The sequence below is a fragment of the Rosa rugosa genome, chromosome 2 (genome assembly GCF_958449725.1).
Source record: "Rosa rugosa chromosome 2, drRosRugo1.1, whole genome shotgun sequence".
Lineage (NCBI taxonomy): Eukaryota > Viridiplantae > Streptophyta > Magnoliopsida > Rosales > Rosaceae > Rosa > Rosa rugosa.
Genome location: NC_084821.1, coordinates 33,222,249 through 33,241,269, shown reverse-complemented (window position 1 = coordinate 33,241,269; position 19,021 = coordinate 33,222,249). Strand labels below are relative to the sequence as shown.

At 37.6% G+C, this 19,021-nt stretch overlaps 1 protein-coding gene across 1 annotated transcript; it reads left to right on the top strand.

Moving 5' to 3' along the window:
• The first annotated feature begins 7,966 nt into the window (after positions 1-7,966).
• Positions 7,967-16,285, top strand: LOC133730651 (uncharacterized). Its single transcript, XM_062158203.1, has 3 exons — positions 7,967-8,158; positions 15,518-15,592; positions 15,746-16,285. The coding sequence occupies exons 1-3, from the start codon at positions 7,967-7,969 to the stop codon at positions 16,283-16,285; spliced, it is 807 nt and encodes a 268-aa protein (XP_062014187.1).
• Positions 16,286-19,021: the final 2,736 nt, after the last annotated feature.

The window sequence follows — 19,021 nt, the reverse complement described above, 5'->3', positions numbered from 1 at the left end:
CTCAACTCATCAATCTAGCTAGTTTTTCAATTTCAAAAGTTTGTCACTATCAGGGTTTAGTAATAGGATTTATACATGTTAGGGTTATATATCTTTTTTGAAATTTTCATTCAACTTTTGGAAAACTCTTGAATTCTCTCCTTTGTCACCAACAGACTATAGAGAGAGTGGGAGTGGGAATGAGAAAGATAAATTATTCTCAAGATTTTTATAATTCAATATCAATTAGCTTATTAATAAAGGCTTGCTAAGAACTCTTTGACTCAATGTCTCTTTCCAGCTTAATCAATCCTTAAAACTCACAAACTATATCCGGCTTAGTTTTGTCACAAACAAACTAATCTCCTTTAGAGTTGATGTTATTAAGAGTATCCTAAACCCAAAACCCGAATCCAAGCCTGAGTGAGCCCAAGTGGTACGACCTAAGCCACCCAAATAGGCCCAAGCCCAAAGAGGGTGAACCCTGGCAGCCAATCCAGCCAAAAGCTTGTCCAATTCACCGTTGCCGCTCTAACTCTAACTCTAACCTGAACTTCTAACCAGCCGGCGCCGAGGGTCCAAAACGCAGCCTTTGATAGTAGCCTCTGGAGGATCTGCAACCTTACAACTCCTCCCCACCGTCATCTCGTATAGGCGATACCACCAGTTCGATCTTAGTCCCTGATCAGGTTGAAAACGAACCCGATCCGACCACGATCTTGTCGGAGCCTCTGTAAGTACAAGTGCCAAAGGACAACTCGGTCTTAATCTGAGACCTGACCTCCATGATGCCTACAGAAGCCCTAGATCCCAAATCCTCTATTCACCAACAAACAACAAACCAAATGGGCGAGGAAATGAAAACAATCTCGGGCCCCGATAGGAACACTCTGAGGAGGAGAAGGAACAGCCTCAAAGCGAGTCGTGGACCTCGACTTCTTGGAGAAAAACGAGGAAAAGGAAGAGACGGTCGGGGTCGTATTCAACAGCTGCGACACAAGGGAAAGCATCGAAAGTTTGCTCCATCGGAGATGGAGGTAAGTGCAGAACTGCCTACCCATGGTTGGCGTTCTCTCAAACCCTAGTAGAGAGAGTTTTTGGATAGCTGGTGCTGCTTTTGTGGTAAAAATAAATTAAAATTAGTCTATGTTGTTAATATCAGGCCCATTTTGGTATTGTAGTTAGAATAATCAGTTGTAAAAAATCGCAGCTGTGAAAATAATCAGCGGTTAAATAAATCTGTTAAGTGTTTGGTAAACTGTCTTTTTTCTAATTGCAATAATAAAAAAAAGTAGATTGGTATGTTTGGTAACCTAAGTGCAAAAACTGCAGTAATTTTATGTAATGACCAAAATAGACAAAATACTTAAAAAAATATATTTGAAGGAACATCTTTTTATTTTTATTTTTGCTCCCTCTCACTTTTGCATATACCAGAACCTCACATGCACACACACACACACACACACACACACACACACACACACACACACACACACACACACACACACACACACACACACACATATATATATATATATATATATATATATATATAACCATAACCTTATATATATATGATCAAACAAAACTTTGTTTAAAGACGTTTAAACAACTATTTATTCCTCTCTCATTCTCTCTTTGCATAGACCATATATAAATATGTGTGTGTGTGTGTATAATAGCAGAACTTCATGTATATAATCAAACAAATGTACTAGTTAAAAATAAAATCATGAAAAGTAAAATAAAATCTTGTATCTAAATTGGTGCACCCATTAAACTTGAAGCAATATTGTTTCTCAATGCCTCCATTTCTCTGGAAACATGACTGTGACCATTTTGTGCATCATCCTCTCTCCCAATCTCTTCAATGTCAAGGTTTTCACTTTCGTCAAAAACACAATCACATATGGAATACCTTCTTATATAGTTGTGAAATGTCATAGTTGCTATAACAATTTTAACTTGTTTATCCAATGAATAACTTGGCATGTTCCGTAAAATATTTCGTCTTTTTTTCCACACACCAAAAGTGCATTCAATAACGCTTCTGAGAGAAGAGTGTACATGATTGAATACATTTTTATAACCTGTTGGTTGAGCACCTCTGCGAAATTCAGGAAGATGATACCTTTGACACTTATATGGTCCCAAATACACTTATGTGATTTCTTCAGTAATTCACAGTTTGCTCACTTATAGCTTCCAAGTGTATGAATGGCCGCGGTCCTTGTTATTGAAGGTCCAAACATGGGTCAGAAACTTCTTCTGGTCAGGGGATTCTCTAAAGAAAGGCTCCACTTTGATTTCATGGGATAGCTGTTCCAAGCCTATTGAACAAGGCGGGCTGGGTTTGAGGAATTTATTCACCCTAAATCGAGCTCTTCTTCTTACACACTGTTGGGATATTGTTCAGGCTTCATCTCCTTCAGCAAAGTTGATCCGTGATCGTTTTTTCAATTCATCTTTTCAGGTTCTGAAGTATTATCAAAAGTCCTCTATTTGGGTAGGTTTAAAAAAGTTATGGCCCTCCTTCTCGGCGGCGTTGCAATGGGTGATAGGTGATGGAAGCAGAGTTAATTTCTGGTCGGATAATTGGCTTGGAGTACCCATTTCTGGCTCTCTTAGTATTGCACAGCAGCTTTTGCCTTTTCTTAGAGAAAAAGTTAGTGCATATATTACTGATGGTAAGTGGTCCCTTCCTTCTTCATTTACTTCCTCCTTTCCAGAGCTAGCTTCTACTATTTTGGACGTTCCTCTCCCCCTCAATAATGTTCCAGACCAGGTTGTTTGGCCTTCAACTAAATCTGAGCAACTTTCGGCTAAAGAGGGTAGCTCTTCTTGTATGAGCCTAACCAATTTACTAATTGGGGAAAGCTAATTTAGAATAAAGCAATCCAACCTCGGAAAAGTATTGTCACCTGGAAAGTCATGCACAGAAGAATTTTAACTGATGATGCTCTTCAGAGACGTGGTACTCATGAGCTCTGCTCCCAATGCTCTTTCTGTCGGGCTCAAGTTGAAACGCTACAACATATGTTCTATAGTTGCAGTTTGGTGAGTAGCTTCTGGAATTGGTTGTTGCTTCTTTTCAGATTGCCCCAATCCTCTCAAATAGAAATTATGGAGCCTTTCTCTTCAGCAAGGTTAGGTTCCATGAATCCCTCAACAAAGAAGCTTTGGTGCTTTGCGGTTTGTAATGGGTTGTGGTGTCTCTGGGCTGAACGTAATAAAATAAGGTATGATAATGCTTTATTCACATTAGACAGCTTCAAGCTTTTTTTCCTCCATTCACTCAAGGATTCGGCATCAATTTATTTTAATTGTTCTTCTTCCTCCTCGGGAGCTCTTCCAATATTCACACTTTTGGGTTTATCCCCATTGAGGCTCTCGGCACCGAAATTCATCCCTGTTTGCTGGCAGCCTCCTCCTCTAGGTTGGTTGAAAGTAAACACTGATGGATCTTTTCATGATCCCAACACAGCTGGGTTTGGGGGAATTTTTAGAAATTCAGAAGGTGCTTTTCACGGTGCCTTTGCACATAAAGTGGTGGTTTCTAGTGCGATTGAGGCTGAGGTTCTTGCAGTCATTGAAGCTTTGCGTGTTGCCTGGGTAAGAAATTGGACTCATATTTGGCTTGAGACAGACTCTACTCTTGTAGTCACTTACTCCAGCTCTTATCCCTTGGAGGTTACGTATCGCTTGGCTTAACTGCATTCATTTCGCTTCTTCTATAAATTTTCGTGTTTCACATATCTATAGAGAGGGCAACTCCTTAGCAGATAAGCTTGCCAACTATGGCGCTGCAAATGAAGGCTCTATTTGGTGGAGGTTGGTTCCAGGTTTCATTTCACGGTTATATGGTAGCGACCGCTCCTCTATTGTTCAATACAGGTTTAGATAGCAATTCAGTTTATGGGTCTTAGGTTCTTCTGTGTTATTCCGCATTGCTTAATTTTATGTATTTCTAAGTCCCTGAGGCTTCTCATCTGTACTTTTCTATTTTGTACTTCCAGCTCTTGTTATCTTGGCAAGGTTTTTGGTCTAGTCCCCCTTGCTATGTATCTTTTTTATTCTGATTATTAATAAATTCGGGTAAGAGCGCTGAGTTAGCTCTTGTCCCGCTTCCTTAAAAAAAAAAAAAAAATATGGTCCCAAATACCCTTTCATTTGTGGGTATCTTGCATCCACCAAATAGTATTTTCCTGGAAAAAAAAAATAGGTCGATCATAATTTAAAGTGTAAGAACAAATGCATAAATCTATATATTTGTTTTAAAATTACCATTTGGAGGTTTAGGAAATTTCAAAGCTGGATTATGAATTGCTGATTGGAATATTCTTGTATCGTGGGCTGTGCCTTCCCAACCTGCACATGCGAATGTAAACTGCATGTCAAAGTTGCATACAACCATTATATTTTGAGTCGGTATCCCTTTTCTACCAATGTATGGTACTTGATTTGAAGGTGATGTAGTTGCACGAACATGTACGCCATCTATGGCTCCAATATAATCCTGCATAAACTATGATATTTTATACCACGATATTTTTTGTTAGAAAATAAAAATTAGTACAAGATGTAAAACATACTTTAAATGAGGCATATATTTAGAATGAGTAAAACTCACCACTAGGGTCAAAACTTTCTTGCACCGGACAAAATGATATCTAACTTTCAAAAGTGATCAAAATGATACCTAAATTTTTAAAAGTGATCAAAATCAATGATACCTAAATTTTTAAAAATAAATCAACTTGATACCCAACTTTCAAAAGTGATCAAAATGATACATAAAGTTTTAAAAACAAATCAATTTGATACCTCAGTTTATTTTTTTTAGGGCTAAATACTGGTTACTACCCTGTGGTTTAGGTCCAAAATCAATTCAGTCCCTGGACTTCTAATTTCATCAAAAACACCCATGTACTTTCAATTTTGATCTAATAGGTCAAATTCGATCATTAATATTCTGTTATGAGTTCAAGTTATAGTTGGATTATTTGTTGAAAAACTATTTATTTGATAGATTTCTAATAGTGGGACTCACTCCAAAATTGATTATGCAGGCCACTTTAACACCACATCATAAAACATAGGCTATATATAAACCACGTCAACAAGTTAAATGACTCAATTGTCGGAAGACTATCAAATTGGACCTATTATATCAAAATTGAAAGTGCAGGGGTGTTCTTGATGAAATTAGAAGTTTAGGGACTGAATTGATTTTAGACCCAAACTACAGGGTAGTAGTCAGTATTTAGCCCTTTTTTTTTAACTTCTTTGTTAAATCAAATGCAAAATCAAGCACAAAAATTGAAGTGATTTGTGGTCAGAGGGCCAACAATCATCTATAACCCAATCTTCTTCTTCTATAGAATTAAAAGAAAAATCTTCCATTCAATTTCAATTCTACCATCGATCGTAGAAACAAATAAAGTTCGGATGTTTCCAAACTTCTAAAGAAACAAAGAAAAATGGGAAGAGAGAGAGAGGCAGAGATAGAAGAAGAAGAAGAAGAGAATTAACAAAGTAAAATAAAAAATAATTGAAAAATAGTTTTTTGTGTAAAATATTATTATAACCCCACAAAATACTGCACCACACGTGATCAATTTTAACAAAAAGTTACAAAAAATTAAACTGAGGTATCAAATTGATTTGTTTTTAAAACTTTAGGTATCATTTTGATCACTTTTGAAAGTTGGGTATCAAGTTGATTTGTTTTTAAAAATTTAGGTATCATTTTGATCACTTTTAAAAATTTAGGTATCATTTTGATCACTTTTGAAAGTTAGGTATCATTTTGTCCCGTGCAAGAAAGTTTTGACCCTAGTGGTGGGTTTTACTCATTTAGAATTTCCCAGTATTTCTGGTGGAGTGCTTTTGAACTCAAGATCAGATGGCTTTATGAATTCTTTTGCCATATCACATACCACATTTAGCATTTCACTAAAGTACCTACTAACAGTCTCGCCAGAGTGTTGAAATCACTCTTGTACATTTCTGTTTCCTGCACCTTCTCCTAAAGTGTACGAAAACATTCCTAACTTCTCAGCTACACTTATTCTCTGTGAGTCCTTCACCTTATAAATATTCTCCAAATCATCACACAATCTTATAAATACATCTTTGTTCATCCGAAACATGTTATGACAACGGCTTTCATTCCCTTCTAGCAATTCCATCAACCAAATGTTACCGGTGTATGAAGACTTTGTGAATATATTTTTCATAATAGAGTTCTATAACAGAAGCACAAATGTAAATAATTCTGTCAATCTCCTCCTCCTCCTCCTCTCCAAAAATGTCCATATCCAAAACCTGCAATTTATACTAATATCCATCAACCAATCATGTAGTCATGTCTGCTAAATATTGAAGGCAAACAAAAAGTAATACTAATAACACTCAAAGATGATACTTATTGAAACAATAATCTACAAAAAAATGTCAAGATCAGAATAATGCAAATTAAACGAAAATAAGGTGCAACACAAGAAAGATGATACATCTTCTTGTAAATGTCACTATTAATCTTCCTCCTTCCCATCTACTTATTATTTTCCCTTTCTTGATTACGAAGGATAAATTGAAGCTTCATGATCTCCAGATCTTTCATCACAGAAAACATTTCTCTCTTCTCTTGGGAGCAAAATAACTCAGTTGCAAACCACCACAATTGGTTACCAATCTCTATCCCTGACAAACTTTCAACTACCTTCATTACTTCGGAAACACTAGTAGATTGTGAACCTTTTATCAATGTTGATGATGCGGTACTCATAGTCTCAACTACCTCAACAAGACGATTAATTTGTTGGGACAGTTTGCAGCACCTCCCATTTTGCCTCTTTTCCCTTTCAATTCTTTCGTGTCAAGTTGACAATTTGCTCTCTTCTTTCCTATCTCTTTGGTAACTTGAGGTAACAGTGGACTTTCATTAGGGTCAAACTCCTCGGAATCAAGATTATTTTCTAACGCAATAACTTCATCCATTGGAGCTTGGCCTTTTTGAGGTGGTGGTAGATCAGATGAAGGTGCCCAAGCATATTTACCGGTAGCTACAGCACCATTGAACATCATATCTAACTTCACCTCCATCTCAGAATTGATGCCTCAAACACGCAATTTTGCATATTGCGGATTTATCTATATTTCATAAAGGTAACAGTTAGTATGGAGACATAATACTATCAATATAAAAATAAAGGACTAAATTCAGTTTGCCCCCTCCAACTTTGGGGCAAACATCAGTTTGGTCCCTGATCTTTTTTTTTAATCATGATGGTCCTTGCACTTTCATTTTCCATCACGCGCGTCCAAATTTCTAATTTGGCTCGAAAAGTGACGGCAGGTGCTGACTTGGCACCGACATTATGGCCCACTTTAATCTGGGTTTTAGAACACAAAGGGCAAAATGGACTTCTCTCCTCTTTTTTTTTTCTCTTCTTCCTCATCTTCCAATTCCCTACGATCCAGCTTCTTCTTCAACAATCCCAGAATTCTGTTCGTCTCTGTCTTCAACAGAGATTATCAACCTCAGCTCCCCAACATATATCTTCAATTACCAGCATCCTACAAATTCCTTGAATCCCCAATACCCAACTAGACCATGAAAAACTTATTCAAACAATATCAATCAATCCTATGTCATACAGAAAACTCATAAGAGCATAGCCAAAATTAATCCAAAAAAGGGGTTCCCCTTCACCTACAACCTTCTACATCTCCCTCTTCTTTCTCTCCCGTATCCCATTCCAATTCTCTCTCTTCTTGTTGACCCATACCCATACCCACTCTTGGACCCGACTCAATCTTCGCCGTCTAGATCGTCAGTGACCACAAGAACTGGAAATCGCGCCCAGAACCCAAGATTGACGACGGAATCGATGTCGTTGATGACGGTGCTGGAATCGACGTGAGGAGGAGCTGGAGTTATCAAGGGATTTTGGACGACGAAGATAGAAGATAGCAGATGATGACACCGTCTTTGATGATGGTTGAATTGTTATTTTATATGAATTTGGGGTTGTCTGTTTTGGTAAAGATAGAAGTTGCCGAAGGCTTTGAGCTTGACGAAGTTGCTGGAGGCAACAAGCATCTTCAAGTTGAGGACGGCGATTTCGGCGGCCATGACGATGATTCGAAGCTGTTAGAATTAAAAAAACAGGTCAGGTTTAATTAGATTTTGTTGGGTGGTGTGGAGTTTGGTTGAAAATTTCAGTGTGGTGGTGAGAGCTTGGGAGGTGAGAGAGAGAGATGGTGGCCGGTGGGCCAAGGATCCAGAAGGCAGCGAGTATTTCAAATTGGGAATCATGGGGACAAATGAGAAATTCGCTCAACTGTCTAACGTCGAGTCGGTGGCGGAGGATGAGGAGAAGCTAATGTGAGAGACGATCCAGGGTAAGAGAAAAGATGAAGATGAATGGGTCCGAAAAGAAAATGATGAGGAAGAAGATGAATTTTTTTTTTTTGCTGAAAGGATGAACAATAGGGAAGAAGATAAAAAATCGTGCAGAGGAAGAAGAAGAAGGATATTCAAGGGGGTAGTTTGGACATTTCATTCAAATTGGGGGTCAAAGTCTGAAAAGTGGGCCATAATGTCGGTGCCAAGTCAGCACCTTACGTCACTTTTTGAGCCAAATTGGAAATTTGGACGCGCGTGATGGAAAATGAAAGTGTAAGGACCATCATGATTAAAAAAAAATATCAGGGACCAAACTGATGTTTGCCCCAAAGTTGGAGGGGGCAAACTGAATTTAGTCCAAAAATAAACAACATAAAAAAGTGGACACTTTTAGTGCTCTTAAATTTCTTGTTGCATACCTATATTTTATTTCTCCACCATTCTTCTGATGCATCGACAATATTTTTAGTGGGATTCCAACCAAGGCCAGTATCCTTTCCGATTAGATCTTTCCATATTTTCTATTCTTTTTTCAATAAATCCCACTTGTTCTTCAATTGTGATTTGTCATAATTATTTTCAGTCTCTGCATGAAAGTTTGCAACCAAACAAACTCATCCTTCTTTATTAAAGTGAGTACAATGCCTTTGTCCTTTTCCAACTTCCTTGATACATAAGTCACAAAATATGACTACTGTTTGAGGATTCCAACTAGCAGATTTAGTTCCAGTTTGCCCATTTTCAAGATTGATCGTCTATGTGCTATTATCACTAGTAATCTTCTTCCTTCCCCATCTTTATTAAAGAAGAACAAAGTTTATACACCGATATACTATTTTCAAATTACATACACCTCAACCGAACAATAGCATCAAAGCTATATCAATATATATAAATGCTTAGAACTGTAGCCAACTGATTAAAAAAGAAAAACATTGCCCATATGAAAAGCTACTGTAAAACATCAATAATGTTGTTATGTTGATAATAGCGAAAGCATATATTTAGAAGCAATCCTATGAGCATAAAGTAAAGAAGAACATGATTTATAACCTCCCAGTTATAGTATTTACTTTATTATAACCAGTCATGTTGAGTCACATTCATCAATGAAAGTCCAAATAAAACAAAAGAATCCTCACAAAGGGAGCCAACATTCTAGAATTCTATACTTGAATGTTTATAAAATAGTACCAACTCTTCTACTGAACACATTCTATGGATTTATATAAGGATGCCTAAATACATGTATGCCTCCACTGAATTCATCAATGCCTTTATCAAGGCCGTAAAATATGAGAAAGGCATAGAAACAATACGAAACCAGAAAAAAAAAAAAAAAAAAAAAAACAAGTACTGAAGGTTTGATATCAATAAAACTTTGATTGAGTACTCAGAGAATACTACTGACCTATTTGCATAGAAATCACCTCTTCAAATTGGCACATGCAATCAACATTTTTCCCCCTTCAATAGATAAATAAATATATCAATTGGCAAACAAGTTAATGCATCTAAATCCATCCAAAGCATTAGATAGAAACAGAGAGAGATAGCGAGAGAGAGAGAGAGAGAACCTTAATGAAATGTGATTGAGAATAACGGTAGAAGGAAGCTTGAGAAGAATGGCAGAAGAAACAAAACCTTTGCAGAATTTATATAAGAGACAAACCCTAGAATTAAAAGAAGATAACGCACTCATATTTGAGGAGAAAACGGATCAAGCGCGGGCAGATTTGAAAAGAAAACAGAGCAAGCGCACGTAGATTTGAGGAGAAGACAGAGCAAGCACGCTCATCATAATTGGATTTGGCGCTGAAACAACGAGGGTGTTTTAGGATTTCAAAATATTTCATTTAAGTTAGCGCGTCTTCATGAGCCTTCCGTAAACGCAGATAAGAAAAAGTAGGTCGCAACCTGTTTTTAATAATTGAGGTTTTGTGCCGCAATAAATAAAAAAACTCAGATTTGAAAAGTTTACCAAACGGGCTGAAAGCCCAAAATGTTAAAAATAAGAAAAATTAATCCCAAACCACAATACCAAACGGAGCCTCAACCAAATCTGCTTATAGTACGCTAAATTTTCTCATTTTATGTCTGTATTTTTTAGGGCTGGCTTGAAATGCCGAACCTGCCGGAACCAACCGGAAACCGGCCGAACCGGAGGAGTCGGCGCTGACCAAAACGGCAGCCGGAGGTGCGGTACGGTAATGCCGACCAAAGTGGACGTCGCCGGCTCGGCACCGATTCACTTAAATCAGAGGTTCGGTTTGTACCGAACCGGCCGAGTTAAGTGATTATTCCAAAATGAAAGGAATAATCCGCCTTAATACATTCCCCGGACTCGAACCTTGCACCTTCTGAGAGTAAGCACGTGCCTCATCCACTGGACCACTAGCTTTACTTGTCATAATTCATCCCCACATTAGTATTTAGAGGCTCGAAAATACATTTAAATAACATTTAAATATTTATATCCAATTCTTTCTTCTCTCTCTTCTTCATCCACAAAGTCTTGATCTTCTCTCTTCTTTATCCAGTCAAAGAACTCTCTCTTCTTTCCCAGACCTCATCAAACTTCTCTCACTCTCAGCTTCATCTATCACCACAATAGAATCAAAAATTTTCTTTATATCCTCTGGGATCCTCAACTCTGGTCTCTTTCTTCTTCGGTTCTTCCTCCTTTGTTTTTTCTTCTTTTCACTCTTCTTCCACCTCTGTAGTCTTCCTTCTTTCTGTTTCTTCTGTTTCTTCTTCTTCCTCAAACTGCAATCCTCATCTCCTTCACTTGGCTTACCGATGATCGGACTTTTGAAATACCGGCCGAAACCGACCGTTAAAATCGGTAAACCGAACTTCCGGTAACCGAATGGTCCGGCACGGTTACGGCTACGAATTTGGCGAAACCGAAGGCTTTCGGTACGGTAGCGGCTGAAGCCAAAAAATCCGGCAACCGTACCAGGGCCAGCCCTAGTATTTTTACGCTTTAACAATTTTTTTTTTTTGTTCTTTTTGAGAAATTAATGATTAATCTAGTAATTGATAAATAGTCCATTGAAGTTCTCTATTTATTAGAATTCAGTTTTGAGAATTGAATCATTAAGTTAGACTTGAAGATCTCTTACTTATTTTATTCACATATATATAATTCAACGCTTGATTGAGATTAAAACTGAATTAACTTTTGGTATCTTCCCTTAAAATTTTTTTGTTAACGCAATCAATAACATATATGACTCCTTTAACTTGTTTGAACTCTTGTTTTTTTTGTTTTTAGTAAAATGATGTCATCCCTTTATTGAAAACTGAAAGTATTACATTATAATGGAATCAGCTGCAAGTGCAGCCATAAGAAAGCTAGGAGGAGAAAACAAAATGCTGGCTTGCTGAAGAGTTGTTGCATGAGCTGCCAGCCTATGCGCCACCTGATTGGCCTCTCTCTTAGTATGAATGATCTTCATATTTGGAGAATTGGAAAACAGCTCTATAAATATCCTCATAAACTCTACCTATAACAGAAGAGTTTGCCACACTTGACAGAGAAACTTGTTGTTGAACAACCTGAGAATCTGTCTCAATAATAACCGGGTTCAAATTATGCTCCAGGACAAACTTGACTGCTTCCAAGCATGCTAATGCTTCTGCATGTCCAGCCGAGAATAGATGACAAAGAGGCCCTACACCACCTGCAATCACCACCCCCTGATTATCTCGGATAATGAATCCCAAACCACCCAGCTGAAGGAATTGTGTCCTAAAACAATCATTTTGATATAATTATTATTGTAATTATTATTAATCAAAAGGGCAAGTTTATTGTTCATTGCTTATATTTAATATTTGATTGAACAAGGTCCAATGAATATGAGTTAAAGAGAAAGTAATCTAAAGAGTTAGATGTGTGAGACCTTTACTCTTTCACACTCTTATCCTAAAAGGTTCCTAGTCATAGGATTATCACTTGGACATTGATAATCCGGAAAGACTAGCACATACTATGTATGCTCAATATGGAGGATGATATGTCTCTTGTCATTTGTGTAGAGACACTAATACAAGTATGTGGGTGCTCTTAACTTAAAGAGTACACTGAACGCGATCATTAGAGTTCTTGTATGGAGTCTTACTTACATGTCAAACTTGAACTCTAAATTGCAATAATACAAATTAGTCATTTGACCTGAGACACCATAGTTGTCTTATGAGTGAATGGATTATCTCTTGATGATGCAATAATATTGTTTCCCTTAATGGATATAATAGATGCATTCATTGGTATAATCAATTCGGTCATGGAGACATGTGAGTGTACAACAAGGAATCTCTATCCTTAAGTAAATAAGGTGTATGTTCAAAGATGTGATTCAATGAGTCTTTGGCCAAAGCATTGAATGAGATTTAAAAATGAGTTTTTTAATCACATTCTAAGAATCACATAAGAATGAAAATCACATTAGGGGATTGACATATCAATTCCATACCCCGATGATGTGATTTAGAACATCGTGTTAGAGAAGGACCGTATTGTATTGTAATTCCAATTGAATAGGTTCTTTGTCATTCTACATTAACTAGGGTAGTCATGATATGTTGCAAGACGTCACTCATGACTTGTGAAGTCCCCGATGATTAATAAACATTTATTATCCTAATAACAAGGGAGAATCAAAAATGGAGTTTTTGATTCGTAAACAAAATAGAATGGTTTCTATAAACTTCACTGCCTTGTTAATTAGAACCTAAGAGATCGCACACCATATAAGTGGATCCTTGAGATTGTATATGAAGAAGATTAAACAAGAGTTGGTTATGAGCAAATAATTAATTAGATTTATTATTTGGACATAATTAGAATTTTCGGGGTAAAACCCGAACCTATTGGGCCTAAACGATTGTTGGATTTTGGTGTGGACTTGGGCTTCACTAAATGAGATTTAAATGAAAGCCCAAGACACATTTTTAGTGCCCAATAACATGTATGGACCAGCCAAAATATTGGCTTTATGAAAGTCAATATTTTCTTTTAGTAATTGGAGTTATTTCCTATTATATAAAAGTGAAAGCATAGACATAATAATGGTAGCATCTCTACACCATTATTTTCAGATTAGAGAGAGAGAAAGAGTGTTCTCTCTTGGTCCATTTTTCAGAAATTAAAGGAAAGAAGAACACTTGCATAATTTCTTCTTTTCTTTCATCTTTCTTCATCTCTTGATTCACTTGGTGAATATCCTTAGAGGCCATATATTTTTGTGGCTTTACTTGTTACATCAAGGAGGAGATTACAAGCACAAGAAGGAGTTCTTAATTCAAGGTGCTTCAAGGTGGAGGAAACACACACAAGGAGAGATCAAGGAGATGAACTTTGGTGGTTCACTTGGATCGGATTAAAATCACGCTCCAAGGGTGAGTAGAACATAAACTCCCTCTTTGTTCTTCCTTACTATGCATGCTTTGTTTATATACATATCACAATAAGCCAAGATCATGGGTTAAAGGAATGAATTTTATGTTTAGTTAGTAGTTTAATTGTTAAACTAATTCCGCACTAATTAAAAAGTTTTGAAATCCATCCATACCAGCTTCGTGCCGGCATGAAACGAGCCATCGATATTGACTTTCAAAACCCCTATGGAAGGACACCTCCATCGAGCTGCATTAACCCCAGTTCCCATTTTCCTAGTTTGGACATTGTGACGACGGTACTCAGCAAGGCTAGTACTCGTACGAATCACCACATCATTTGCTTCGGTACTCTTTTGCTCCCAGACTCTCTTGTTCCTTTCCTTCTAGATATTCCAGAGTAGAATAAGTAGCTCCTCAAATGAATGTTTCGAAAGCTTCCCAGCATAATGATTGAGCCATTCAACCACCGTAACACTATCAGTTTGTGCATCAAAACAGACATGACGCACATCTCTATGTGAATTAAGTACTTGCCTGGAGAAATGAGTGAACAGGGGTATCATAATACCTGTAAGCAGTCCAATTTACTTGATTTGTTGATGCACCTCAGTAATGTCTTCAATTTTGCTTATACTCAGTATGTAAAGTTTGTATTAATAGACACTTGTATGTGGTCCAGTAAACATGAGTAATGGCTCTGTTATTTTTTCTTTTTTCTTTTTTTGGTTACCTTGCTAGCAATGAATAGCCTGTATTTGGAGGCTAATGTTAACTTTGTATGTTAATTTTTACCAGATTGTACTCGGGTGTTGTTGCTGGAGCTAGGGAGACATTAATAAGTGGAGTGCCCTCTTTATCAATTTCACTGAATTGGTGAGTTTTCAATCCCTTAGAATTGATGCTCCGTTGCTCTTTGCATATAAATATTTAGGTACAAAGTCAAAATTGGTGGTTGCACAGAGCATTACACAATGATTATATGTGTCTTGCTTGATGTGTGTTCTGGGCCTTAAAATAAAGAATTCCTCGGCATAGCTACTACTTAAGGCCAGACAATTTAGTGCAGATTTCAGTTCGAAGAAAACTACATTAAGAAGTTTTACTGCTTGACAAGTGTCCTGAAATTTTATGAGTCATCTATATATTATTATATTTCATTACCGTGCCCGATCAGAATTGTATTCCATCTCTGCACGCATCCTTTCACTAATTTCATAATTGTGTTCTCCCACCGAATCAGTATTAAATGCTTCTCCACCCTGCAGACAAAATTATCAATCATCATTAACATAACCAGAATAGAAAAGATCTGTAATATCAAACCATCCAAGATCTGCAACCGTAAAGGCTGACAGATTTAATTGTTTCATTAGCATTACCATGAACTATATTTGTTCTTAGCTGTTTTGGTTTTTTTCTTTCCCATGACACAAAATAGACGGGAAAGAAGAAATCCACCGTTACTGAAGCTGAGGGAAGTGGAAAAAAAAGGCCACATGGCCTGATGAAATAGTAGCAACATTTTGTGATATAGCTATTAAGGAAGTGGCAAAGGGAAACAGGCCAGGTACTCATTTTGCTGATAAAAAGAGATGGTCTAATGTTGTTGAAGCATTTAAAGAGTTAACCGGAAGGGACTATGATAAAAGGCAACTAAAAAACAAGTGAGATTCGCTTAAAAATGATTGGAAATTGTGGAGTTCTCTATTGCATAAGGAAACTAGTATTGGATGGGATCCTTCTAAGAAGACCGTTGATGCACCTCCTGAATGGTGGCAAAGCAAAATTCAGGTGGGTTTTCTTCACTTGTCTGCTTGTTTCTTTTGCTGTTAATTTTTTATATATATATTTTTTTAAGTATGAATTCTGTTTTTAAAAGTATGAATTCTGTTTTATTACTGTGAAATCAATATTCTTATATGTAAAAATCTTATTTTTCTGCAGGAAAATCCAGAGTATCTCAAATTTCGCGACATGGGAATTTTTCCTGACATGATGGACATTTATGATAAGATGTTCAAGGGTAGCTCAGCTCTAGGCCATTGTGTCATGATTCCTTCAACTAGTATAGATGTTGAAGAGGTTGTGGAGGATTCTGAGTTTAATGTTATTTCTGCTGATGATGAGGAGGATCCTGAGCTAGGTAATGAAGATAGGGGGAAAAAGAGAACAAATGAGGACAGACCAGCAAAAGCTAATAAGGACAAAGGAGTTATGAGAGGGCCAAAGGGGAAGAAAGCAAAGGTGGGAGGTACAGTGAAATTGTCTAAACAAATTTATCGTCTTGTTGAGGTAGTTGAGAGTAGGAGTACAGCGACTTCAGTTCACACAAATTCACAAGGAACTAGTATTCAGGAGGTGATGCAAGTTGTTGCAAGTTTACCAGGAGCAGAAACTGGTACCAAGCTGTGGTGGCCGGTTTGCAACAGAGTTGTTTTGCTCTCAAGAGAAGCAGGAGATGTTTTCAGTTATGACAGATCCTGATCTTAAGCTGCAGTTTCTGATTCTTAATCAGAAAAAGGCTAATTCCACTTTGTAAAAAAAGAGATAATAGGCTATTCTTTAGTAGGGCTGATGGTACTTTGTTAAGTTTGTTTTTTTTTTTTTTTTTTTTATGTTTGCTTGCTGTTTATTGTGTTACGGGTACTTTATCAAGAATGATGTTTCTTTGTTACTTCTACTTGGATAAGATGTTTATTCTTTTTATTAATGAGGTTTCCCTTAATATGTTTGCTTGCTGTTCTACTTAATCAGTTAACAAATTTAATTAGTCGTGCTTGTTTGTCCTTGTTAATGTCATTGCAGGTTTATTACGTAAAGTATGGACACTTCCGGAGATGAGGAGGAGATAGACCAAATTATATGTGTATGTGGTCGTCTTATCCAAGTCTATCTCGAAAAGTACATTATGAAAACACCATGCATGACAAGCTCTCAAACATGTTATATTTGGTTAATGGATGTGATGCCCCGGAAATTCGTATTTATTTTCCGAGGATTTTCTGGAATTAGTGGTTGTTGGAAGGTTTCGTGGCTCGCGGACGGAGCGGAAGTGTTTCGGATGAATTTTTATTTGAAAAGGATGACTTTAGGGGGGTTGCAAAGGTTAACTTTTGATACGTTGAGATTCTCCGAAAACTTCCTTCACGAAAGTTGTAGAGCGCGTCGATACAAGTTCGTGGACATGTGGAACGCGGAAATCGGAGTTTGTACGAGAAGGTTATGGCCATTGGAAGAAGTTTTCATTTTAGTATAAATATGGAATTTCAGAAATTATTTTCATAATTCCATTTCCATTTCCGGAAATTAGTTTTCCTCTCTCTCTTCTCTCTCGACTGATACCTTCGGTATCAAAGTTTTTCGACTGACCCGACCCGAACCCGGTGTTCCGACCCGACCGGAACTCTCAACTCCGGCGACCTCTACCGGCGAAACCTGCACAGATCGATTCGCCTCCTTGCTCCGGTCGTCTCTGTGGTGGCCTCGAGCGGCAATTTTCGGTGGAGGAAGCGCAGCAAGGCGGTGCAGTTCGTGGTTTTTCAACCCGACCGGAAAACGCAGCTCCGGCGACGGCAAGGCTTCGGGCAAAGCTTGGGGAGCTCAGAGCAGCCTCCTTGATCGATCTATGGTGTTTGTTTCGATCGATTTACGTGGAAATCGGTTCAACTCAGATTGGATTACTGTTCACAGTTTGTGAGGTAGTTTTCGATCCCTTATGCTTGTTTTCTGACTTCGAGCTAGTTATGAAAGTTCACAAGCATGCTTAGATGAAGCTTTTTGATGTTGGGAGTTTTGTGAAATATTGAGTTTTGGCCGGCGGCGGTGCGCCACCGCCTGTGGCGGCGTTCCTGCGGTGTTCCGGCCATGTAAGGAACTGTTTCTGATACTATATATCTTCTACTTGTCGATACGAGCGTTTTGATATATAATATGCAAATTTTGGAGTTCATATGGATTTGTTATGATTTTCACCGTTTCATATCGGTGAATTTATTCAAATCCTTGAGGATTTAAGCATCCGATCGACTTGTGGCTTGGACACATTGATCGTGGAAGTGTTCCGGAGACTTTGGGAGGTCTCGGATGTGGTTTCGCCTCGATTGGCGTCACCTTGGGAATTTTGGTTCGATTTAGGGTTTCAAACGTTATTCCTTGTGATTCGTTAACTGAATCAGAGTTGTGTTTCATTAGGTACTTGACGAAGTATTCTTTGGACGGCTATTGTAATTGGCTGCTTTGTTCTGTATTGAACACGCAGCGGGAGTTTCGAGGTGAGTAATCTCACAAGGTTCATTATGAACGGAATTACCATTATTGTTTTGGCGTTAATTATTTAACTGCAAACTATAGTTTGTATTAGTAGGCATTCCTGAGCGAATGACTACGTATATATATATTTACGTGAAATATATATATTCTTGTGGATGATGTGTGATGAATAATATGCATGATGGGTTCATATTATTGTTGAATGAGACTTTTCATAGAAACAATATTGTGGAAAAAGATGTTTTCTATTGTTTGAGAAGTATTGAGTTAGCTATTACATTTTGGAGTCAAGCGTGAATCATTTTAAATGTATTGGTCCTTGTACCAAGGGTCACAGATGGTGAGCAGGGATGGAGAAAGCCGGAACTAGATGGTCGTAACGTTTTTAGGTCAGGTGTGACTTACTTAACATTGACTTGAGACCAGATGGGGTCTGAAAAGCATGGGTCGCAGATGGTGACCAACGGTTGGTTCTAAGACCAGACGGGGTCTGAAAACCAAGAGTCACAGATAGTGATAGGTTGCAGATGGTGACCAATGATTATCTGTGTTATGAGCCTAGTTACCATATTGTCTTGGAGTTATGGGATTAACTGTGACTATAGATGGTATTAGTGACATTCTGAGTGTATGACTATGTATGTACATATGTATATCATGGGGGGTAGCGGGGAGCTATCTGATGCTCATGAGTACGTGTCTTTAAAAGAGAGTTTCGGGGATTCTTTCTTTTAAATGTCCTGGGAGGACTTGTGAATCATATGTTATTGTTAGGTTAACGATAGGTATGATTGATGTGCTTATGTGTTTTATCCAGGTTGGATCGATTAATCATATTTGAATTGTTAGGTTAACGATTTATATGATTTTGTCACGGTGTGACTTTTGTGATTTCCTTTTTGGGAAAAGAGTATTGTTTTGGGAAGCATGGTATGTTTCCTTATTCTCGAG